This window comes from Carcharhinus amblyrhynchos, chromosome 22, assembly GCF_965287045.1.
Source record: "Carcharhinus amblyrhynchos chromosome 22, sCarAmb.v2.hapA, whole genome shotgun sequence".
NCBI lineage: Eukaryota > Metazoa > Chordata > Chondrichthyes > Carcharhiniformes > Carcharhinidae > Carcharhinus > Carcharhinus amblyrhynchos.
Window position 1 is genome coordinate 3,128,057 of NC_137345.1, and position 20,102 is coordinate 3,148,158.

Sequence of the window (20,102 nt, forward strand, 5' to 3'; positions counted from 1 at the left end):
TCTCAAAGACCTCGATTGGGTCACCTGTCTGCCTAATATTCTCGAGAGGAAAGTTTTCTTCAGAAAAAGTTGTTCAGTGCGATACCTTCTGGTCTACTTGCCTTCTGGACCACATACCATCAATCTCACAAAGGAAAACATGTCTTAGAAAGTAGGCCAATCAACCCTGCAGGTTTATTAAATCGTGACTGATCTGTATCTCAAAACCATTTTGTTGCATTTATTCCGTTTCCCTTGATACCCAACAAAAATCTATCAATCACAATCTTGAGAGCTTCAATTGACATAAAACATCCAGAATCTTTTGGAACAATTCCAGATCTCCATTATCCTTTAGTGTGGGAATCTGCTATCTAATTTCACTCCTAAATAGTCTAGTTCTAATTTCAAAGTGATGTCCCCATTTTCCTTCTCTCTAGTTTCTCTCCACCTATTAAATCAAATCCCTTTAACATCTTAAATACCCCAGTCAGATCGCGCCTACATCTTCTACACTTAAGGAAATACAAGCCTTGCGTTCTCACCTGAGGAAGGATGCCCTTGCTGTAGAGGGAGTGCAGTGATTCTGGGGTGGCAGGACTGCCACATGAGGAGAGAATAGGTCAGTTAGGATTCTATTCATTGGAGAGGGGATCTCAAAGAAACTAACGGGATTAGAAAGGATAGATCCAAAATGTTCCTGATGGTGGAATAGTCCAGAACTAGGGGCCATAGTTTGAGGGTAAGGATAAACCTTTTAGAACTGAGGTGAGGAGAAATTTCTTCACCCAGGGAGTGGTGAATGTGTGGAATTCACTGCCACAGAAAGTAGCCAAAACCTTGTGTGATTCCAAGAAGAAATTAGATATAGCTCTTGGGGCTAAAAGGATCAAGGGACATGGGAGGCAGGAGAGATCAGGATATTGAATTTGATGATCAGCCATGATCAAAATGAATGGCAGGGCAGGCTGGAAGGGCCAAATGGCCTCCTCCTGTTTCCTGTTTCTATGTTTCTATCCTCATAATTTAACCCTTTGGCTCAATTTGGTGAATTTCTTTGCATTATTCCTGAGCGGCAGTGTCAAGAACTGAAAGTTGTGTTCTAGATACAGATGCTGTGTACAACTGAAGTCTTCTGAAATGTGGCTATCTCATGCCCAGAACAACAGAAGGTACAGATTTAAAATACACGGATGATATATATATATCTACGTACCTGAGTGGCTTCGATGGTGGGTTGAAGCCAGAGTCACTCTTCCCCAGATTGTTATCAGGCACACACTGAGCAGGATTATCCACTTGCCAACGTTTTGTAAGTAGTTCCCACTCATCCTGTAAGCAATTCACAAAAATAGAGATGAAATTAAATAAAATAATTACTCTTTCTCTCCCGAAGGCACTCACACTTACTGGAGTATGTTTCCAGGGCACCTGGGATCTTCCTGTGCCTCATCCAAGTGGGAAACAGGGGTGAATTCTGGGATAATAGCCAACAATAGGGAGGTACAGAAAAATAATCGGTTGGGATTATGGGTGTCACCGCGAGCATTTCTTGCTCATCCCTTAGTTGCTCCCTTGGGAATGTGATGAGCCGCTTCCTTGAAGCGCTGGGGTCAGGGAGGGAGGTCCAGGAGGTTAAAGAAACAACAACGAAGGAATAGTCAATGTATGTCCAAGTCAGGCTGGTGTGTGACTTGGAGAGGGAGCTCAGAGGTGGTGGAGGCCACAGATTGGGGGGGAGGGGCGCATTGGTGAGTTTCTGCAGTGGAAATGCTAAACCAGTCTTACACCCAAATGCAACAACCATTCCACCAAGGGTTTGCAGGATCTGAAGGTGATGTTTCAATGCTTTACTCAGGAGTGCTGAGGTTGATCCCAGCATCAAAGGCCAGCATACTCTCTCCGAGCAGCTAACCAGGCATAAACCAAGGTTCCAACTTCCGATCTACACGGCTCAACCTTCAACAGTTGGGAAAAAAACAGAACTTTATAAACTTTCATTTACTGATGCCGAACTCTGAAGACTTCTTGAAGAATTGTTCCACCGTTCCAACTCTTTAAAACGCAGAGGTCATTATCTTTTATCTATTTCCATTTTTGTTTTGTCAACAACCAGCATGGTTCAATAATTCTGAAATTTTGACATTTCCCCGTGGATTGTCAATCGATTTACAAAAAGGAAATTAAATTATGAAGAGGATGCACCATTTACAAGTGATGTAATGGAACCTGATGTGATGGGGTTTGGAGTGACAGGATTTGGAGTGACACTTTGTGTTTCCTTTATTAATGATGCACTTCATGTGTTGGACCAGGGACAGGATGGACAGGAAGCAGCAACTCTGCTCTTGGCCAGTACCCCTGGGATGTGCTGCCATTATGTTCCATGTTAGAGAAAAGTGAACAATTCTAATCTCCATGTTACACAAAGGATATAAAGGCACCAAAATGAGGGTGTAATCAGAACAGAGAGACTGTAACTATCAGGAAAGGCTGAACATTCTGGGACTCCTTCCCCTAGAAAAGGGCAGGCTGGAGAACAGGGGGTGAAGGCGCTGGTAGAGGTATTTAAAATTATGAAGGGGATTGCTAGGGTAGATGAAGAGATGATAGCCAATATTTTCCAGCCCCGACCACCAGCGAGATCCTACAGTCCCGGCGAAGGCAATGGGCTTTTGGCTGGCTCACAGCATCCACCAGAATGGAATTCGCCGTGGTGAGGACAAAAAGTCCCAGTCTTTGCTTTTATTCATAGGAGAGTCAAAAATTAGGCACCAGAAATATAAGATATTCACTAACAGATCTAGCAAAGAATTCAGGGGAATAATTCTAACCCGGCCTGTCATAAGAACGTGCTCCTGCAGGGATTGGGTGAGGTGAACAACACAGATATAGGAGGACTCTGTATAAGGATGTAAGGGGAAAGGAATAGAAGGATATCCTGGTGAGGTTAGAGCCAACAATGCATGCCATATCCAACAATGCATGCCATATCCAATAATGCACGCCATATCCAACAATGCATGCCATATCCAATAATGCATGTCACACCAAATGATGTTCCTCAAAGCCAATAATTGATGTCATATCTAATATGGATGCCACACCCAACCATCCCTTTTATCATAGAATCAGAGAATCATAGAGTGAAGAAGAGGCCCTTCGTCCCATTGAGTCTGCACCAACACATTAGAAACACCCAAACCTCCCCCCTCATCCCAACTGCCAGCACTTGGCCCATAGCCCTGAATATTATGGTGTGCCAAATACTCATCCAGATACTTTTTAAAGGATGTGAGGCATCCCGCCTCTGCCACCCTCTCAGGCATTCCAGACCGTCACCACCCTCTGGGTAAAAAGGTTTTTCCTCAAATGCCCCCTAAACCTCTTGCCTCTCACCTTGAACCTATGTCCCCTTGTGATTGACCCTTCAACTAAGGGGAACAGCTGCCCCTTCTCCGCTCTGTCCATGTCTCTCATAATCTGGTACACCTCAGTCAGGTCACCTTTCAATCTTCTCTGCTCCAATGAAAACAACCCAAGCCTCCATAACTTAAATGTTGCATCCCAGGCAACATCCTGATAAATCTCCTCTGCACACCCCTCCTCCTTCCTCCCTCACACCCCTCCCCCAACCCTCCCACAGTGCCCTGCAGTGCAATCACACCCTTCCAATCATGTGGAGACCAGAACTGCACACAGTACTCTAACTGTGGCCTCACCAAAGTTCGATACAATTCCAATATGACTTCCCTGCTTTTGTAATGTATTGATTGATAATGGCAAGAGTCCCATATGCCTTTTTCAACACCCTATTAACATGCCCTTCTGCTTTCAGAGATTATGCCCAACAGTATCCCTCATGCCCAACAAGGCATGCCACACTCAGCTTATTTTCGCAGCCAACAGTGCACGATACAACTAACAATGCATGCCATGGTCAACAATGTGCTGCCAACAATGCATATCCCACCCAATTATGCATGGCACAGCTAGGAATAACATGTGTGCCACCAACAATGCATATCACAACCTAGAAGCCATGATACATATAACATGGCATTCGATCCACAACAATGTATGTTGCAGACATACATTGATTCAGCAAGCCTGTCCCAAACTGTCACAAACTGAACTCAACATCATGATACCCAGAGTAACTTTCACCATGTAGTCATGTAATTCACTTGGATGGACAAAGAATTGTGCTCATAACCCACGTACCCTGTAGGTCATTAAACTGAGTTCCAGGAATTCACAGTGACCGTGAGGTACTAACTCAGAAATGACCCACCTTTTGCACTGAGCGATATTATTCACAGATTTGTTATTCACGGCCAGTTCCCCTCGTACCCTGAAGGTGATTAAACTGAGTTCCAGGAAATCATAGTGACCATGAGATATCTTTTGTACTGAGTGATATTATTCACAGCAATGAACTAACCCAACCCTTTTTCATTGGTTAAGCGGCGAAACACGGGAACAGATAACTTGTTCCAAATCTTAACAATATTCAAGAAAACCTTCCTGATATTTATCATAGTCCTAGACTTATGTACTTTATATAGATGACCATTCACCTTCTTAACATGTCCAACTCCTGTAGTCTCACTGTACAGGCACAGACAACACAAGAACATAAGAAATAGGAGCAGGAGTAGGCCATGTAGCCCCTCGAGCCTGCCCCACCATTCGATAAGATCATGGCTGATCTGATAGTGTTTCAGTTCCATTTACCCGCCTGCTCCCCATAACCCTATTCAGCATTTTAAATACTTCAATTAAAACTCCCTGAAGGTACTGGGTGGGATCATCCAGCCCTCCTCCCTGCGGTGTGGTTAGCAGCTATGGAGGCACCCTACCATTGGCTAGTGATGGGATCGTTCCGGTCCCACTGCTGTCAACGGGGTTTCCGCGGCAGGGGGTCACCATCAGCAGGCGGGATTGGAAAATCTCACCAGCAGGAACAACTGGAAAACCCTGCCCCGTGTAGAAAGACACAAGTTGCTGAACCTACCCTTAGAACAAATGGAATGGCCTCTGTTGCGCCAACAATGCATGCCACACCCAGCAATGCATGTCACTGCCAATGTTGCAAACGTATCCTCCCTGACAATGCAAGTTGCAAATATCAATGCATGCCAGAAGCAACAATGCAGGCCACAGTTAAGCATGCATATGACAGCCAGAAATGTTTAAAAGGCATTGCATGTCGTACCCAACATTATATATTGTAACCAGCAATGCATTCCACAACCAACAATGCACTCGATGGGCCGAGTGGCCTAATTCTGCTCCTATGTCTTATGGTTTTAAGTCATAGTGTGTTACAAACTCAGGATTCCTCCTGCCTCACTAAAATCCTAAGTCCCAGCAAGAATCCCTGGGACAGTGCTGCTACAGTGCATCCTGACAGATCACAGCCTGTCTCAACACCAATTCAGTGTCCTCTTAATCCTGTCAATCTTTCTTTGAGGAGCTGTCAGAGTTTTGACTCATTTCACCAAATTCAGTCTTGTCAGGAGCAGTGATGGATGGTATCTGTTAGAAGGGGGCAAATATAGTTGTTGGGAAACACTGCAGCTTATGCTCTGGTTTTCAAATCATTTGTATTGGCTTCATGCGTTATAGAAAAGCTGCAACCAGCGGCAGGCTTCGACATGAGATTAACTAAATGTGCAGTGGGCTAGGTGGAAAGGAGCGACAGAGCGCTGTACCTTGTTAGCAGCTGCAATCTTATGGAGTGTGCATTAGCCAGTCGAAGCTCAATGTTCTCCTGAAGCGGAGCCAAATATATGGATGCATCTGGAAAGAAGCAATTCAATTAGGGATGATCTACAGGGAACCCATGCCCTGCGATACGCATTAAACCTATAACAGCAGCTGCATAAAAACGAAGGGGAAATTGTCTGTGGTGCAGCCCAAATTGAATGTAGAGTATGGGATACTCATAATTACAGTGCGGCACTCGGAACCAAGAAGTCATGGGTTCAATTCCCACCAGGACAAGGATAGCACAGTGATTAGCACTGTTGCTTCATAGCACTAGGGACCTGGGTTCGATTCCTGGCTTGGGTCACTGTCTATTTGGAGTCTGCACATTCTCCCCGTGTCTGCATGGGTTTCCTCCGAGTGCTCCGGTTTCCTCCCACATTCTGTAACATGTGCCGGTTAGGTGCATAGGCCCAGACAGGCGTTGGGCTGTGGCGACTAGGGGAATTTCATAGTAACTTCATTGCAGAGTTAATGTAAGCCTTACTTGTGACTAATAAATAAATTTTAAAGATGTTAAATTGAATTCAATAAATGTGCTATAAAATTACACAATGTTCAGCGCAATCTCAGAGTTTCTTCAGAAGGAACTCTTCAAAACTTACTGCAACTTATAAATCAAATAAACGGTTTAATAAAGGACCATCATTACTCCAAACTTGAGGCCTCACCCATGGCCACTCCAAGCTCCCCATAATTCTGCGTAGTTCCTTATTTATAGTGAATCAGCTGGTCAGCTGACTATTACATCCCTCTGTAATTGGTTCCATGTTCTACTCGGTCAGTTGACCCATATGTCTTTTCCCATTGGTCACATTACGTCCAATCAAAGTTGTCACCAATTACATTCTAATACTCAGATTGTCTGAAACCTGTACACACTCAGAGTGTAGTCACTGTGATAATAATTTGATAATTGATTTGATTTATTAACATCACATGTATTAGTATACAGTGAAAAGTATTGTTTCCTGCGTGCTGTACAAATCATACTGTTCATAGAGAAGGTAAGGAGAGAGGGCAGAATGTAGTGTTACAGTCATGGATAGAGTGTAGAGAAAGATCAACTTAACGTGAGATGGATCCATTCAGAAGTCTGACGTAGCAGGGAAGAAGCTACTCTTGAGTCAAGTTGGCATGTGGTCTCAGACTTGTGTATCTTTTTCCCGACAGAAGAAGGTGGAAGAGAGAATGTCCAGGGTACGTGGGGTTCTTGATTAAATTGGCTGCTTTACTGAGGCAGTGGGAAATGTAGACAGAGTCAATGGATGAACATGAATAGGCCAAGTGGTCTTTCAAACATGCTCCATCATTCAATAAGAATATGGTTGGTCTTCAACCTGGACTAAAGTTTAACATTTATTTATTAGTCACAAGTAGGTTTACATTAACACTGTAATGAAGTTACTGTGAAGATCCCCTAGTCGCCACACTCCGGTGCCCATTCAGGTATACTAAGGGGCAATTTAGCCTGGCCAATCCACTTAACCAGCACATCTTTTGGACTTTGGGGGGAAACCGGAGCACCCAAAGGAAACCCATGCAGACACAGGGAGAACGTGCAAACTCCACACAGACAGACACGCAAGCCGGAAATCAAACCCGGGTCCCTGGCGCTGTGAGGCAGCAGTGCTAACCACCATATCACTGTGAAGCTTAGTGTCCTACACTATTCCCACAGAATCCAAAAATCTATCAATCTCAGTCTTGAATAGGTTCAGCAACTGAGCACCCCATAGCTCTGTGAGATCGAGAATCCCAAAGATCCTCAACCCTCTGAATGAACAAATTTCTCTTCATATCAGTGCTGATTGGCTGACCCCTTATCCTGAAAGTCTTACCCCTAGTTTTAGACTCTCCAGTCAAGGGAAACAACCATTCAGACAGTTACATGGGTAAGATGGGTCGAGAGGGATCTGGACCAAATGTGGGCAATTGGGCAAAAACTAGGCAGCATTGACAAGTTGGGCTGAAGGGCCTGTTTCCATGATGTAAACCTCTATGACTCTATAACCTATCAGCAATTACTTTATCATTCTAAGAAATTAACATATTTCAAGAGATCATCTCTATTTTTCTAAACTCCAGAACATATATCGCCTTCTGCTTGATCTCTCCTGTGGGACAGCCCTCTTGTCCTAGGAATGAATCCGGTCAACACTTGTTATCTCGCTTCTAAGACAAATATCAATTTCATTTAAATATTAAATGAAACTTGAACTATGGAAGTTATTCTAAGTGTGGTTTCACCAAAGATCTATATAATTGCAACAACACTCCCTTACTCCCATTCTCCAATCTCCTTGCAAGAAAGGCTAACATACCATTTGCTTGCCTCGTTTCTTGTCTAGATGTCTTACAGATTATTTGGGGGTGATCTTGTCTTCATCCCACAACTTGATGGGTGGGGTGAGCTGGTAAGGTTGAGAGAGAGACACCCCAATTATTGCCTCTTGTGATCTTACCAGGCCTGGATTTCTGGCAAGATCAGCCTCACGCCCGGGAAGGGGACCTGTTGTGATGGCCTCACCAGTAGGACCAGAGGCCATTGAAGCCCCCCCCGGCGAGGTAGGGGGCAGAAGGGTGCATCTTGGGCTGTGCCACCCAGCACACTGACAGTGCCAGCCTGGCACCCTGGCACTGGCACCCTGGCAACCTGGCAGTGCCCACCACTCACCCAACAACAACTTGCATTCATCCAGCACCTGAAAGATAGTAAAACATCCCTCGGCACATCACGGGAGCATTAGCAATCAGAATTTGGCACCACTTCACATAAGCAGGTAATAGGACAGGTGACCCAAAAGCTTGATCAAGGTGGTAGGATTTAAGAGGCATCTTAAAGTTGGAGAGAGAGGTGGAGAGATTTAGGGAGGGAATTCCAGAGTTTAGATTCCAGGCAGTCGAAGGCCCAGCTGCCAAGTCTGGAACAATTAATACCAGGATGCGCAAAAGGCCAGAATTGCCGGAAGGTAGAGATTTCAGAGGATTTGGTGACTAGGAGAGATTACAGAAATAGGGAGCGGTGAGACCACCGAGGGATTTGAAAGCAGGATGAGAATTTCAAAATCAAAGCATTGCTGGATCGAGATCCATCCGAATCATATCAGACCACAATCATTGAGTTGAGATAGTGAAGGGTGTTATTATAGATTGTGCTGTGCTCAAACAAGAATCAGAATCATAGGGTGGTTACAACACAGAAGGAGGCCATACAGCCCACCATTTCCACCCTAGCTCTCCTACTCACATTCCGTTACCTTTCCCTGCAGCCCCACAATCTGCTTCTCTTCAGCCAATGACCAAATTATCTTTTGAAAGCTGCAGTTGAAATCTGTCTCCATCACTCTCTCTGGCAGCACATCCCAGGTTCCAGCCACTCGCAACATGAAACAACTTCCCATTTTGATGTCGCTTTTGGTTTAGCCAATCGCTTTAAATCTATGTCCTCTGATTCTGGACCCTTCCACCAGCAGGGAGAGCTTTGTAGAATAAAGGGTTAATCAGCCTCCCATCCACAGACTCTGTCTACACTTCCCGCTGCCTCGGCAAAGCAGCCAGCATAATTAAGGACCCCACACACCCCGGACATTCTCTCTTCCACCTTCTTCCGTCGGGAAAAAGATACAAAAGGCTGAGGTCATGCGCCAACCGACTCAAGAACAGCTTCTTCCCTGGAGCTATTAGACTTTTGAATGGACTTACCTTGCATTAAGTTGATCTTTCTTTACACCCTAGCTATGACTGTAACACCACATTCTGCACTCTCTTGCTTCCTTCTCTATGAAGGGTATGCTTTGTCTGTATAGCACGTAAGAAACAATACCTTTCACTATTATGTTCATACATGGGACAATAATAAATCAAATCCAACCAGAAGGATACATGATGCTGATGTAATAACAATACCAGGTCACATGGCTGAGAAGAGAGAATGGGAAAGAGGAGAATCTCCTACGTTGTGTGGGGGCCTAAGTATGCAAATACTTGCTGTAAATAAAGAATAATGGTTTTAGGAAACTGCCCTAGAATTGAGTGGCTTGTTTGTCCATTTCAGAGGACAGTTAAGAGTGAGTCATATTGCTGTGGGTCTGGAGTCACATGTAGACCAAGAATACTTTGGAAGAATAGACAATGCCCAAAAGCCCTGCCTAGGACCCAACCATCCAACAAAACACAGATGGCACGGTGGCACAGTGGTTAGCACTGCTGCCTCACAGCGCCAGGGACTTGGGTTCAATTCCTGGCTTGGGTGACTGTCTGTGTGGAGTTTGCAGGTTCTCCCCGTGCCTACATCGGTTTCTCTGGGTGCTCTGGTTTCCTCTCACAGTCTGAAAGATGTGCTGGTTGGATGCGTTGGCCATGCTAAATTCTCCCCCAGAGCACCTGAACAGAATGTGGCAACTAGGGGATTTTCACAATCACTTTGTGCAGTGCTGATGTAAGCTTACTTATGACACTAATAAAGAAAATTTGAATAAAACAAGTTTCTCGTTCTAGCGAACAATCAGTGACCAGAAATGTTCACTCTGTTTCTCTATCCACAGAAATGCCAGAACTGCTGAGAATTTCCAGCACTTTTTGCTTTTATTATAACAGTGTACTTGGAGCGACTATATCCATACCTACTGATAATATCATTAGTGGAGGCATTAAGTGGGAGAATAGAAAGTCTCAGTGACGGAGCTTAGATCTTGTTGGGAAGAAATGAAATATTTACATTGTCTGTCACCATCTCAAGACATCCTAAACCATTTTACAGCCAATCAAATGCTACACTGAAGTGCAGTCATGGCTCTGAGGTGGGAAACACAGCAAGCTCCCACAGAAAAAATGAGGTGCTACAACTGAGAGCAACCTGCAGTTTTGGTCTCCATAAACATAGAAGCCCTACAGTGCAGAAGAAGGCCATTTAGCCCAATAAGTCTGCACTGACAACAATCCCACCCCAGGCCCTATTCCCATAACCCCACACATTAACCCCGCTAATCCCTCTAACCTACACATCCTGGGACACTATGGGCAATTTAGCATGGTCAATCAGCCAAACCCTCAAATTTGGACTGTAGGAGGAAACCGGAGCACTCGGAGGAAACACAGACACGCAGAGAACGTGTAAACTCTACACAGACAGTGATGCAAGTCAGGAATCAAAGCCAGGTCCATGAAACTGTGAGGCAGCAGTGCTAACCATTGTGCCACCGTGCTGTGCCAAGAATATACTGGCACTGGAGAGAGTACAGCAGAGGTTTACTCCATTGGTTCCATAAAAGAATGTTGTGTTATGGTGGGAAGTTGAGTGGGCCTACACTCTCTGAAGTTGAGAGGCATGAGAGGTGATCACAGTATAATGAAGGGGTTTGACAGGGTGGACACAGAGATTGTTCCCCTTGGATGGGGAATGTAGAACAAGGGAGCACAGCCCTAGAATGAGGCATTGATCATTTAGGGCTGAAATAAAGAGATGGAAGGAGAAGTTTACGGTCAAAAAGCCATGAATCGAGAAAATTCCTCATCCAGGAGGACGTTCCATCATCAAAGAGATTTTAGACTGGGTGAGATGGATTATTATTCAATTAAGGAATGAAGTGATTTGGAGAGAAGGCAGTTGTAGCAGATGTTTAACTGTGCAGGAGAGATAGTCACACAATGGTAAGATCATTGGGCTAGTAACTCTAAAAATCACAGGCTAATGTTCTGGGGACCTGGTTACAAATTCCACCATGGAAGCTGGAAGAATTTAAAATTCAACTAATAAGATCTGGAATTAGAAATTAGACTCAGTAACAGTGACCTTAAAACCCATCTGGTTCATTAATGTCCTTTAGGGAAGGAAATCTGCCATCTTTACCTGCCTACATGTTACTCCAGAGCAATGTGACTCACTCTTAACTCACTCATAGGGCCGAAGGGCCTGTACTGCGCTGTAATGTTCTATGTTCTAACTGTCCTCTGAAATGGCCAAGCAAGCCACCCAGTTCTTGGAGAATTTGGATGGGCAACATTGGCATTGTCAACATTCCATGAAAGAATAAGTTGTTAAAAATTATCTTGAATGGCAGAGCAGGTTTGATAGATTGTGGTATGATTTACCTCTCATCCTAGTTTGTTACATTCTTATGAGATAAATATTCTGTTTTTAGTGGTGAGGGCCGTAAGGTGTCTCACAACACCAGGTTAAAGTCCAACAGGTTTATTTGGAATCATGAGCTTTCGGAGCGCCTGATGAAGGAGTTACCTGATGAAGGAGCAGTGCTCCAAAAGCTCGTGATTCCAAATAAACCTGTTGGACTTTAACCTGGTGTTGAGAGACTTCTGACTGTGGCCACCCCAGTCCAACACTGGCATCTCCACATCATGTCATGAATGGCGTTAGCTGATAAATCGTTATTGACCAGCACACCAGGGAGAAATCCTACGATATTTATTTCAGTTAGTGATCCTTCACGCCCACCTGAAATAATAGACGGAATCCCGGATTAGCCTTTCATTTGAAAGGCAGCACCTCCTGCAGTGCAGCACTCCCTCAGTCCTGGCATGGAGAGAGATTAACACTACAGAGGCACACTCAAGTATGTTGGGAAATCAGACCAGAACTTTCACAAACAAAAACATCGCCTCCTAAAAATAAAAATAGATAATGAAATCATAAACAGGAAGCAACGATTAAAGACCCACTTCTGAGAAGTTGATATAATTCCAGCTAATGCATCAGAAACAGGATTAGCAGCTATGTTGTTGCAAATGTACAGTTGTCAGTGGCAACGGTGCACTTAGATTTTACATACACTGACTGAAACAGAGGCAAGATCTACGCAAGTTGACGAGGAACCTGCTAGCATTGCTTTTACTTGTAATTAGTCCAATTAGTTTAGGTTAAACTATGAGTCATTGTGTGAGTAAATCATTAGTTACTTCAGTTAGAAATAGAAATACTGAGTGGATTTGGCAGCATCTGTGGAGAAGGAAAAAGAGTTAATGTTCCAGATCGATAACTCTTTGTCGGAGCAGGTTCGCATTCCACAAAGTGGGCTGAGGAAAACAGGCACTAAACACCCCCCTCTCCCCACCTCCCCCCGCCCATCCTTCACCCCCCACTCCCAGGAAGCACGAAAGGCCAAATTCCCCCGTCATCTCACACCATCCTGAAACTTTACATAGGCATCTGAGATGAGAAATCAAAATGAAATTACCTGTCCTGAAATAATAACTGCAGCAGACGTGAATAGAGTCGGAGAGGTTTAAACACAGAGCAGGGAAAGGGGGAAATCTGTGAGTGGATGGATATCAGTGCCCTCAGTACTGCTCTGGAGTGTCACTTTTATTTTTGTTCTCATATCCTGGAGTGGGACCTGAACTCACAGCCCGCTAACTCCGATTGAGGGCACTATCCACTGATGCACAGTTAACGGGAAATACAGTTCTGCTGCTAGCTGCTGGGTCAATGTTGTCCAGGGCGTCTATCTTTAAATGAGATCTGAGATAGATAGGTTCTTGATTAATGAGGGGATGAGGGGTTATGGGAAAAAGGCAGGAGAATAGGGATGAGAAAAATATCAGCCATGATTGAATGGCGGAGCAGAGTCAATGGGCCGAGTGGCCTCATTCTGCTCCTATGTCTTATGGTCTTACCCTTTTACATTCACCAGAGCCACCTGGTGGAGACTCAGTTTAAAGTTCATCCAAAATATGTACTTCTGCTAATGTAGCACTCCCGCAGCACCACACACAGAGTCAGCATGGATACTGGAAAGTTGGAGGAAGGTCTGAAGCAAGAGTGTTACCGACTGAGTCCGGCTGAAAAAACTGGGCTAGTTCTGTTTAGAGTAGAGAAGATTAAGAGGAAATGGAACAGTGGTTTTCAGAATTACGTTAGGTTTTGGTAGAGTGGACAAAGATAAACAGTTCCTAGCTGGCAAAAGGATCGCCAGGAGACAAAAATGTAAAGTAATTGGCAAAAGAAGCTGAGGAGAGAGGAAGAGATTTATTTTTTCACAACGAGTCATTGTGTTTTGACGGGGAATGAAAGTGTCGAGGAAGCTGATTCATTTGTAACTTTCAAAGGGAATTGGATCAACATTGGAGCAGCAAGGAGAATGAGGCTGATTGGCTGGCTCCATCAACGAGTCCAGTGGGCCGAATGGCCAACCTGTCTGCTGTATGAATCTAGGATGGGAGAGGAGTGTACTGCTCCTATCCACCCCCCCCCCACTACCCCTCTGACCCCAAACCCACCGTCCCCCTCTACCCTCTCCTGTCCACTACACCTCACCCCAACACCCCCAATCCCCCCACCCCCCCACTACCCCCACCTCTCCACTACCCCTCAGCCCCAACACCCCCACTAATCCCCACCCCCACTACCCTTACCCCAAATCCCCACCCTCTACTACCTCCCCACCCCAACTACACCCCCACCCCAACATCCCCTACCCCCGACTCCAACCACACCACCCCGCACTCCACTTCCACCCTAACTCCCCCAACCCCACCCCAACCCCCAACCTCCACTAACTGCACCCCCCACCACCCACCATCCTCTCGCCCCTCACCCCCTCAATACCCCCCAACCCAATAACCCCCACACCCCACCCACCCCCATCTAACCCCCCCACTACCTCCCTACACCAACACTCCCCACCCCACCACTACCCCCCACCCCAATAACCCTCACCTCCCCACTATCCCCCCACCCAACAATCCCTACCCCTCCACCCCAACTCCAACATCCCCTCATCCTCTCACTATACCCTCCCCCCATGTAAGGAATGTAGGTCCCACCCCAACTAAAGCGATGTTACATAAATGCACCTTCAAAGATACAAATTCCATTTTTTCTTTATCTAACTGGATTCTCAAAAACGGAAGCCCTCCTGCAACAAGGATGGGGTATCAACTTTCTCACCAATCTCACCAACCCATTATAGGGAAGGATACATGGCAGGTGGGAGGATGGCGGGCTGTCATATTTGACATGCCACCCTGCCTTCTGCCTGGGGGTCTGCGGGGGGGATGCGGGGGTGGGGGGGGGGTGTGGGGGAAGCGGGACAAAGTCCAACCCTAGACTTTGCAGCGAAGGGTTGTGAGATTTTCAGCCCTCCTCCCCTCGATCCATCGGGTTCCTCGCTCTTACGCAGCATGTTTATCTGAGACAGAGCCTGACAGGGTAGCCAGCCATGTCTGAGCCGGGGAATGGAATGGCAATTTAGCATTTCGGAGAGAATGGGAAGATTAATATTGGAACTTTCCACTAATTAACTTGTCAGCTGAGTCGAATGTTAAGAGAAGCCAAAAAAACCTTAATTGCATAATGTGTCTAATTTTCAGTTCAGTCACAGTAATGATCATTAAAATCATTAATTAATAATCAGAGTTTAGAAGCTGCAAACATTATCCAGTCTTTAACCTCCTACTAACCAGTCAGCAGATCTTCCTCCTGCCACTGCTGCTGCTCCCTACAGATTTTAACCCTTAAATGTCTATTTTCTCGGCAGAGTGAGGTTAATAGTTAAACATACCATCAACATGCAACACAATGACCTGATTAATGTCTAGTACAAACAGGGTCACATCTCCAAGATGCTTCTTTCCTCTCTCTACAACAAAAAAACATTATTTTACAATAATGACATTTATTGACTTTATTGCATTTGAGACCATTTCTCTATCACAAGTCCACCCAACTTTATTATTATTATTGACACCATCCTGTTGAATAAGCAACTCCGATTTAATCCAGAACACAGAGTTGGAGATGGCCTTGTATTCACCACCAGGGCAGCACAGTGGCACAATGGTTAGCATTGCTGCCTCAAGCGCTAGGGACCTGGGCTTGATTCCCAGCTTTGGTCTGTGTGGAGTTTGCACATTCTCCCTGTGTCTGCATGGGTTTCCTCCGGGTGCTCCAGTTTCTTCCCACAGTCCAAAGATATGCAAGTTAGGTGCATTGGCTGTGCTAAATTGCCCCGAGCCCTCTCCAACTTCCAGTGTTCCCTCTGAGCCCTTTTCCCAGCTCCTCAGAGGTAACAGCAGCACCTTAACCGCACCAAGCTTCTTTCCTCTCCACCTGAAACAAAGTGCCTCAAGAAGAGTTACTCACTGACCCATAAACCTATCGAGACTTTCTCAGAGACTGACCTCCCTGGTTATTAGGCAGGACCCAATGTAACAAGCACTGGAACATCCTGTACCTTAAATATTACGACCTTCACAGATGACTATTTTAACACCCAGGAACACGTAGGTTTAATGACAGTTTCCACGTCCACTACTGCCACATCCGAACCATCATCATTATTTAATTCGAACTTTATTCAAGCATTTTTTTGAAATCTCTGACCAGAATTAAATTAAATGCCACACTTCTACAAGTTCATTTTTGGTTTCCCGAGAAGTTATCTGATATTAATGAAAAGTTACTGGGCCCAATTTTACCCATCAAGTTGCCCCTGTTTTTGGGCGTGAAAACCTGGTAAAGTCGGGCGTGAGGTGAGTAGCGCTATCCGCCCTCTACACAGCGCCGTCTCCCCCTTCACCAAGGCCCAAAAATGGCCACGATTGGGACTGCGCCCGAAACGGGTACGATGGCCATTTAAGTACATTTGCATGCATTTAAATTGACTTACTTGGCTGTATGCCCAATTTTACCAGCACTTCCCCCTTTACCGTCACTTTTGCCCATCCAGGATTGGCGCGAAACAGACGAGCTCCACAAAAGTGCATTTTGGGCACTCCAGTTGGTGAGGAGGTAGGTGCCAAATGTCCGATGGCTCTCTGTTTGACATCGCTGGGGGGGGGACTCAAGGGTCAGCTGCTACTCTACCTGAGACCAATGGGAGAAAGGGGGGTTCCGCTCCCGCTCTGCCTGAGATCTGCCTGGGGGGGGGGATTGGCGGGTGGCAGGAGGATGGGGGATAAGGGGGTCAGTAATGTTGTGGGGGGTGAGGCAATGTCTGTAAGGTCAGGGGGAGGCATTATCCAATCTGGGAGGGATGTGGCAGGGGAGCGGCATTCTCTGTTTTTTCTGCACATGCGCAGTGAGAGGCGCTGATCAGAGCTGCAGGATTTCGGGTGCCCCCCACCCACAGGCTTGTGCAGCACGATTCGGAATCACTGACATTTTTGCAGGCAGTGCGCGTATGAGAACGGGTCTAAAAGTCAGATCTGAAACACTCCAAGTTTCAAGTCCGCCCAGCACTTAGAATCAAAATGGTAAAATAGGGCCCAGTGTCTCATTAAAAAGGTATTCCAACTGAAAGGACTCAACTTTCTATGGTGAGTTTAGCCCATATCAAGGAAACCTGTTCAGGGATCTCTTGCTGTTCACTACATTCTCACAGTCAGCCAGACAGCAAGATCTCAGGTGGAGACGTTGGAACATTGGAACAGGAGAAGTCCATTTGTCCCATTGAGCCTGCTCCAGCATTCAATGGGATCATGGCTAATCATCCCAGTGCCACGTTCCCACACTATCCCTATCCCTATGTCCAGAAATCTATCAATTTCTGCCTTGAACATGCTGAATGAGTGAGCTTCCACACCCTCTGGGCTAGAGAAGTCCAAAAATTCCTCGATGACTATAAAGTGAAAGAGTACGCTTCAGAAGGAAATCGGGGGGTGGGGTGTGCAAAAAGAGGGTTTGAGATGGATCTGGCAGGTAATGTTAAAGAAAATCCCAAGAGGTTCTACATCTATATTAAGGGTGGCTAGAGAGAGAATAGATCCTCTTAAAGATCAGCATGGCTGTATACGTGTGGAGCCACAGGAGATGGGCGAGATTGTTAATGAATATTTCTCCTTGGTATTCACTGAGAGAACATCATGGGTGCTGAAGAAATAAGGGAAACAACTGGTGATGTCTTGGGCAACAAGCAGATTGTTTAAGAAGGTAGCAAAGACACGCCATGGAATTACAGGCCAGTGAGCCGAATATCAGTGTGGGTAAGTTACTGGAGGGGGTTCTGAGGAACAGGATCTACCAACCTTTGGATAAGCAAGGTCTGATTAGGTTTAGTCAGTGTGGGCTTTGTGCGTAGGAAGTCATGTCTGATAAATTTTTTAGAGTTTTTTGAAGAGGTAACCAAGCAGATGGATGAGGGTAGGACAGCAAATGTTGTTTATATGGACTTTAGCAAAGCCTTTGACAGTCTCACATGGTAGGCTAGCCTGAAAGGTTAGGTTACATGGGATCCAGGGACAGCTCATAAATTGGATTGAAAATTGGCAGGATGGTCGGAAGCAAAGGGTGATGGTCGAAGGTTGTTTCTTGGACTGGAGGCTCATGACCAATGATGTGCCTCAGGGGTTGGTGTGGGAGCCTTGTTGTTTGTTATTTATATAAATACTTTGGATGTGAATGTGGAAGGTGTGGTTAGTAAGATTATGGATGATACTAAATTAAGAGGTACTGTTTATAGTGAAGGTTATCAAAAATTACAGGGGGACTTTGACCAGTTAGGGAAGTCGGCCAAGGATTGGTAAATGGATTTCAATACAGATAAGGGTGAGGCGTTGTCTTTTGGAAAGTGAAACCAGGGTAGGACTTATACCGGGAAAGGTAATGCCCTGGGGTGTGTTGAGGAACAGGGCAACCCAGGAGTACAAATGCATAGTTCATTGAAAGTGTCATCATAGGTAGGCAGGATGGTGAAGAAGGCATTTAGCACACTGGCTTTCATCAGTCAGGGCATTGAGTATAGGAGTTGGGACATGGTGTTATAGTCTGTAAGTCATATGAGGCCATACTCGGAGTATTGTGAACAATTCCTGTTATAGGAAAGACATTGTAAACTGTAAAGAGTGCAAAGAAGATTTACGAGGATGTTTCCAGGACTAGTGGGTCTGAGTTATAGGGGGCAGTTGGCCAGGCGAGGACTTTTTTCTTTGGAACGTAGGAGAATGAGGGATGACCTTATTGAGGTATAAAATCATGAGGGGCAGAGATAGGATGAACACACATAGTCTTTATCCCAGGGTAAGGGAATAGAAATCTAGAGGCATGGGTTTAACATGAGAGGGGAAAGATTTGGAAGGGACACAGAGGGAGGTGCCTATATGGAACGAGCTGGCAAAGAAAGTGGTTGAGGCACATTCAATAGCAATATTTAAAAAGCATTTGGATAAGTATTTGGATGGGAAAGGATTAGATATGGGCCAAACACAGACAATTGGAATTAGCTGGGAGAGCACCATGGTCGGCATGGACCTGTTGGGCCGAAGGGTCTGGATGCTGTATTCCTCTATAACTCTATAACCCTGAGTGAAGCAATTACTCATCATCTCAATTTTAAATGGCCTACCCAACATCCTGAGATTATGTCTCCTGTTTTTAGACTCGTCAACTCAGGGAGACTACATTCACCCTCCCGCGCCCTGTAAGAATTTTATAAGTTTCAATGAGGCAACTCTCATCCTTCCGAGCAGTAGGGAATACAGACCCAGACTCAAACATTCCTCATAAAACAATCCTGTCACCCCAGGGATTAATCTGGTGAACATCTGTTGCACTCCTTCTGTTCCTAGCACATTCCCCCTTAAATAAGGAGACCAGAACTGTGCGTAACACTCAGGTGAAATCTCCCCAAAGCTCCATGTAACTGCAACAAAACACCTTGCCTGTAATCAATTGCCCTCGCGATAAAGGCCAACACATATTAGTATTCCTAATTGTTTGCTGCACCTGCATGCTAACTCTTAGCATCTCACAAACAAGGGCACTTTTGGACACCCACATTTCCCAACCCCTCACCATTGAAGAAATATTCTGCCTTCTTGGTTTTTCTATAACAGAGAAAATCTTCACACATATTTACGTTATATTCTATCTGCCATGTTCCAGTGCATTCACTTAGCCTGTTGAAGCCCCCTTGACACAGTAAGAAGTCTCACAACACCAGGTTAAAGTCCAACAGGTTTATTTGATAGTAAACACTACTAGCTTTCGGGGTTTGCCCCTTCGTCAGGTGAGTGGGGAGTTCTGATCACAAACAGAGCATATAAAGGCACACACAGTTTACAGAATACTGATCAGAATGCAAATCTTTACACCTAATCATACTAATCAGACTCACATTCTAATCAGTATTCTGTAAACTGTGTGTGCCTTTATATGCCCTGTTTGTGATCAGAACTCCCCACTCACCTAACGAAGGGACAAACCCCGAAAGCTGGTGGTGTTTGCTACCAAATAAACCTGTTGGACTTTAACCTGGTGTTGTGAAACTTCTCACTGTGTTTATCCCAGTCCAACACCGGCATCTCCACATCATGAAGTCCTCTTGAACCATCCTTGCATCCTCCTCCCAACTTACACCCACTTCCAGTCTGGTGTCATCAGCAGATTTGGAAATATT

At 45.2% G+C, this 20,102-nt stretch overlaps 1 protein-coding gene across 3 annotated transcripts in view; it reads right to left on the bottom strand.

The window, feature by feature from the left end:
- The window catches only part of tafa3b (TAFA chemokine like family member 3b), a 78,411-nt gene that overhangs the window by 24,813 nt on the left and 33,496 nt on the right, over positions 1-20,102 (bottom strand). For 2 of the 3 annotated variants that reach the window (XM_080209715.1, XM_080209717.1), the window contains exon 2: positions 1,196-1,311. In XM_080209715.1, coding sequence (XP_080065841.1) covers positions 1,196-1,311 — 116 coding nt within the window. Of the gene's footprint in view, positions 1-1,195; positions 1,312-5,696; positions 5,785-20,102 lie in introns of all 3 variants that reach the window. The other variant, XM_080209716.1, reaches the window with a different exon arrangement.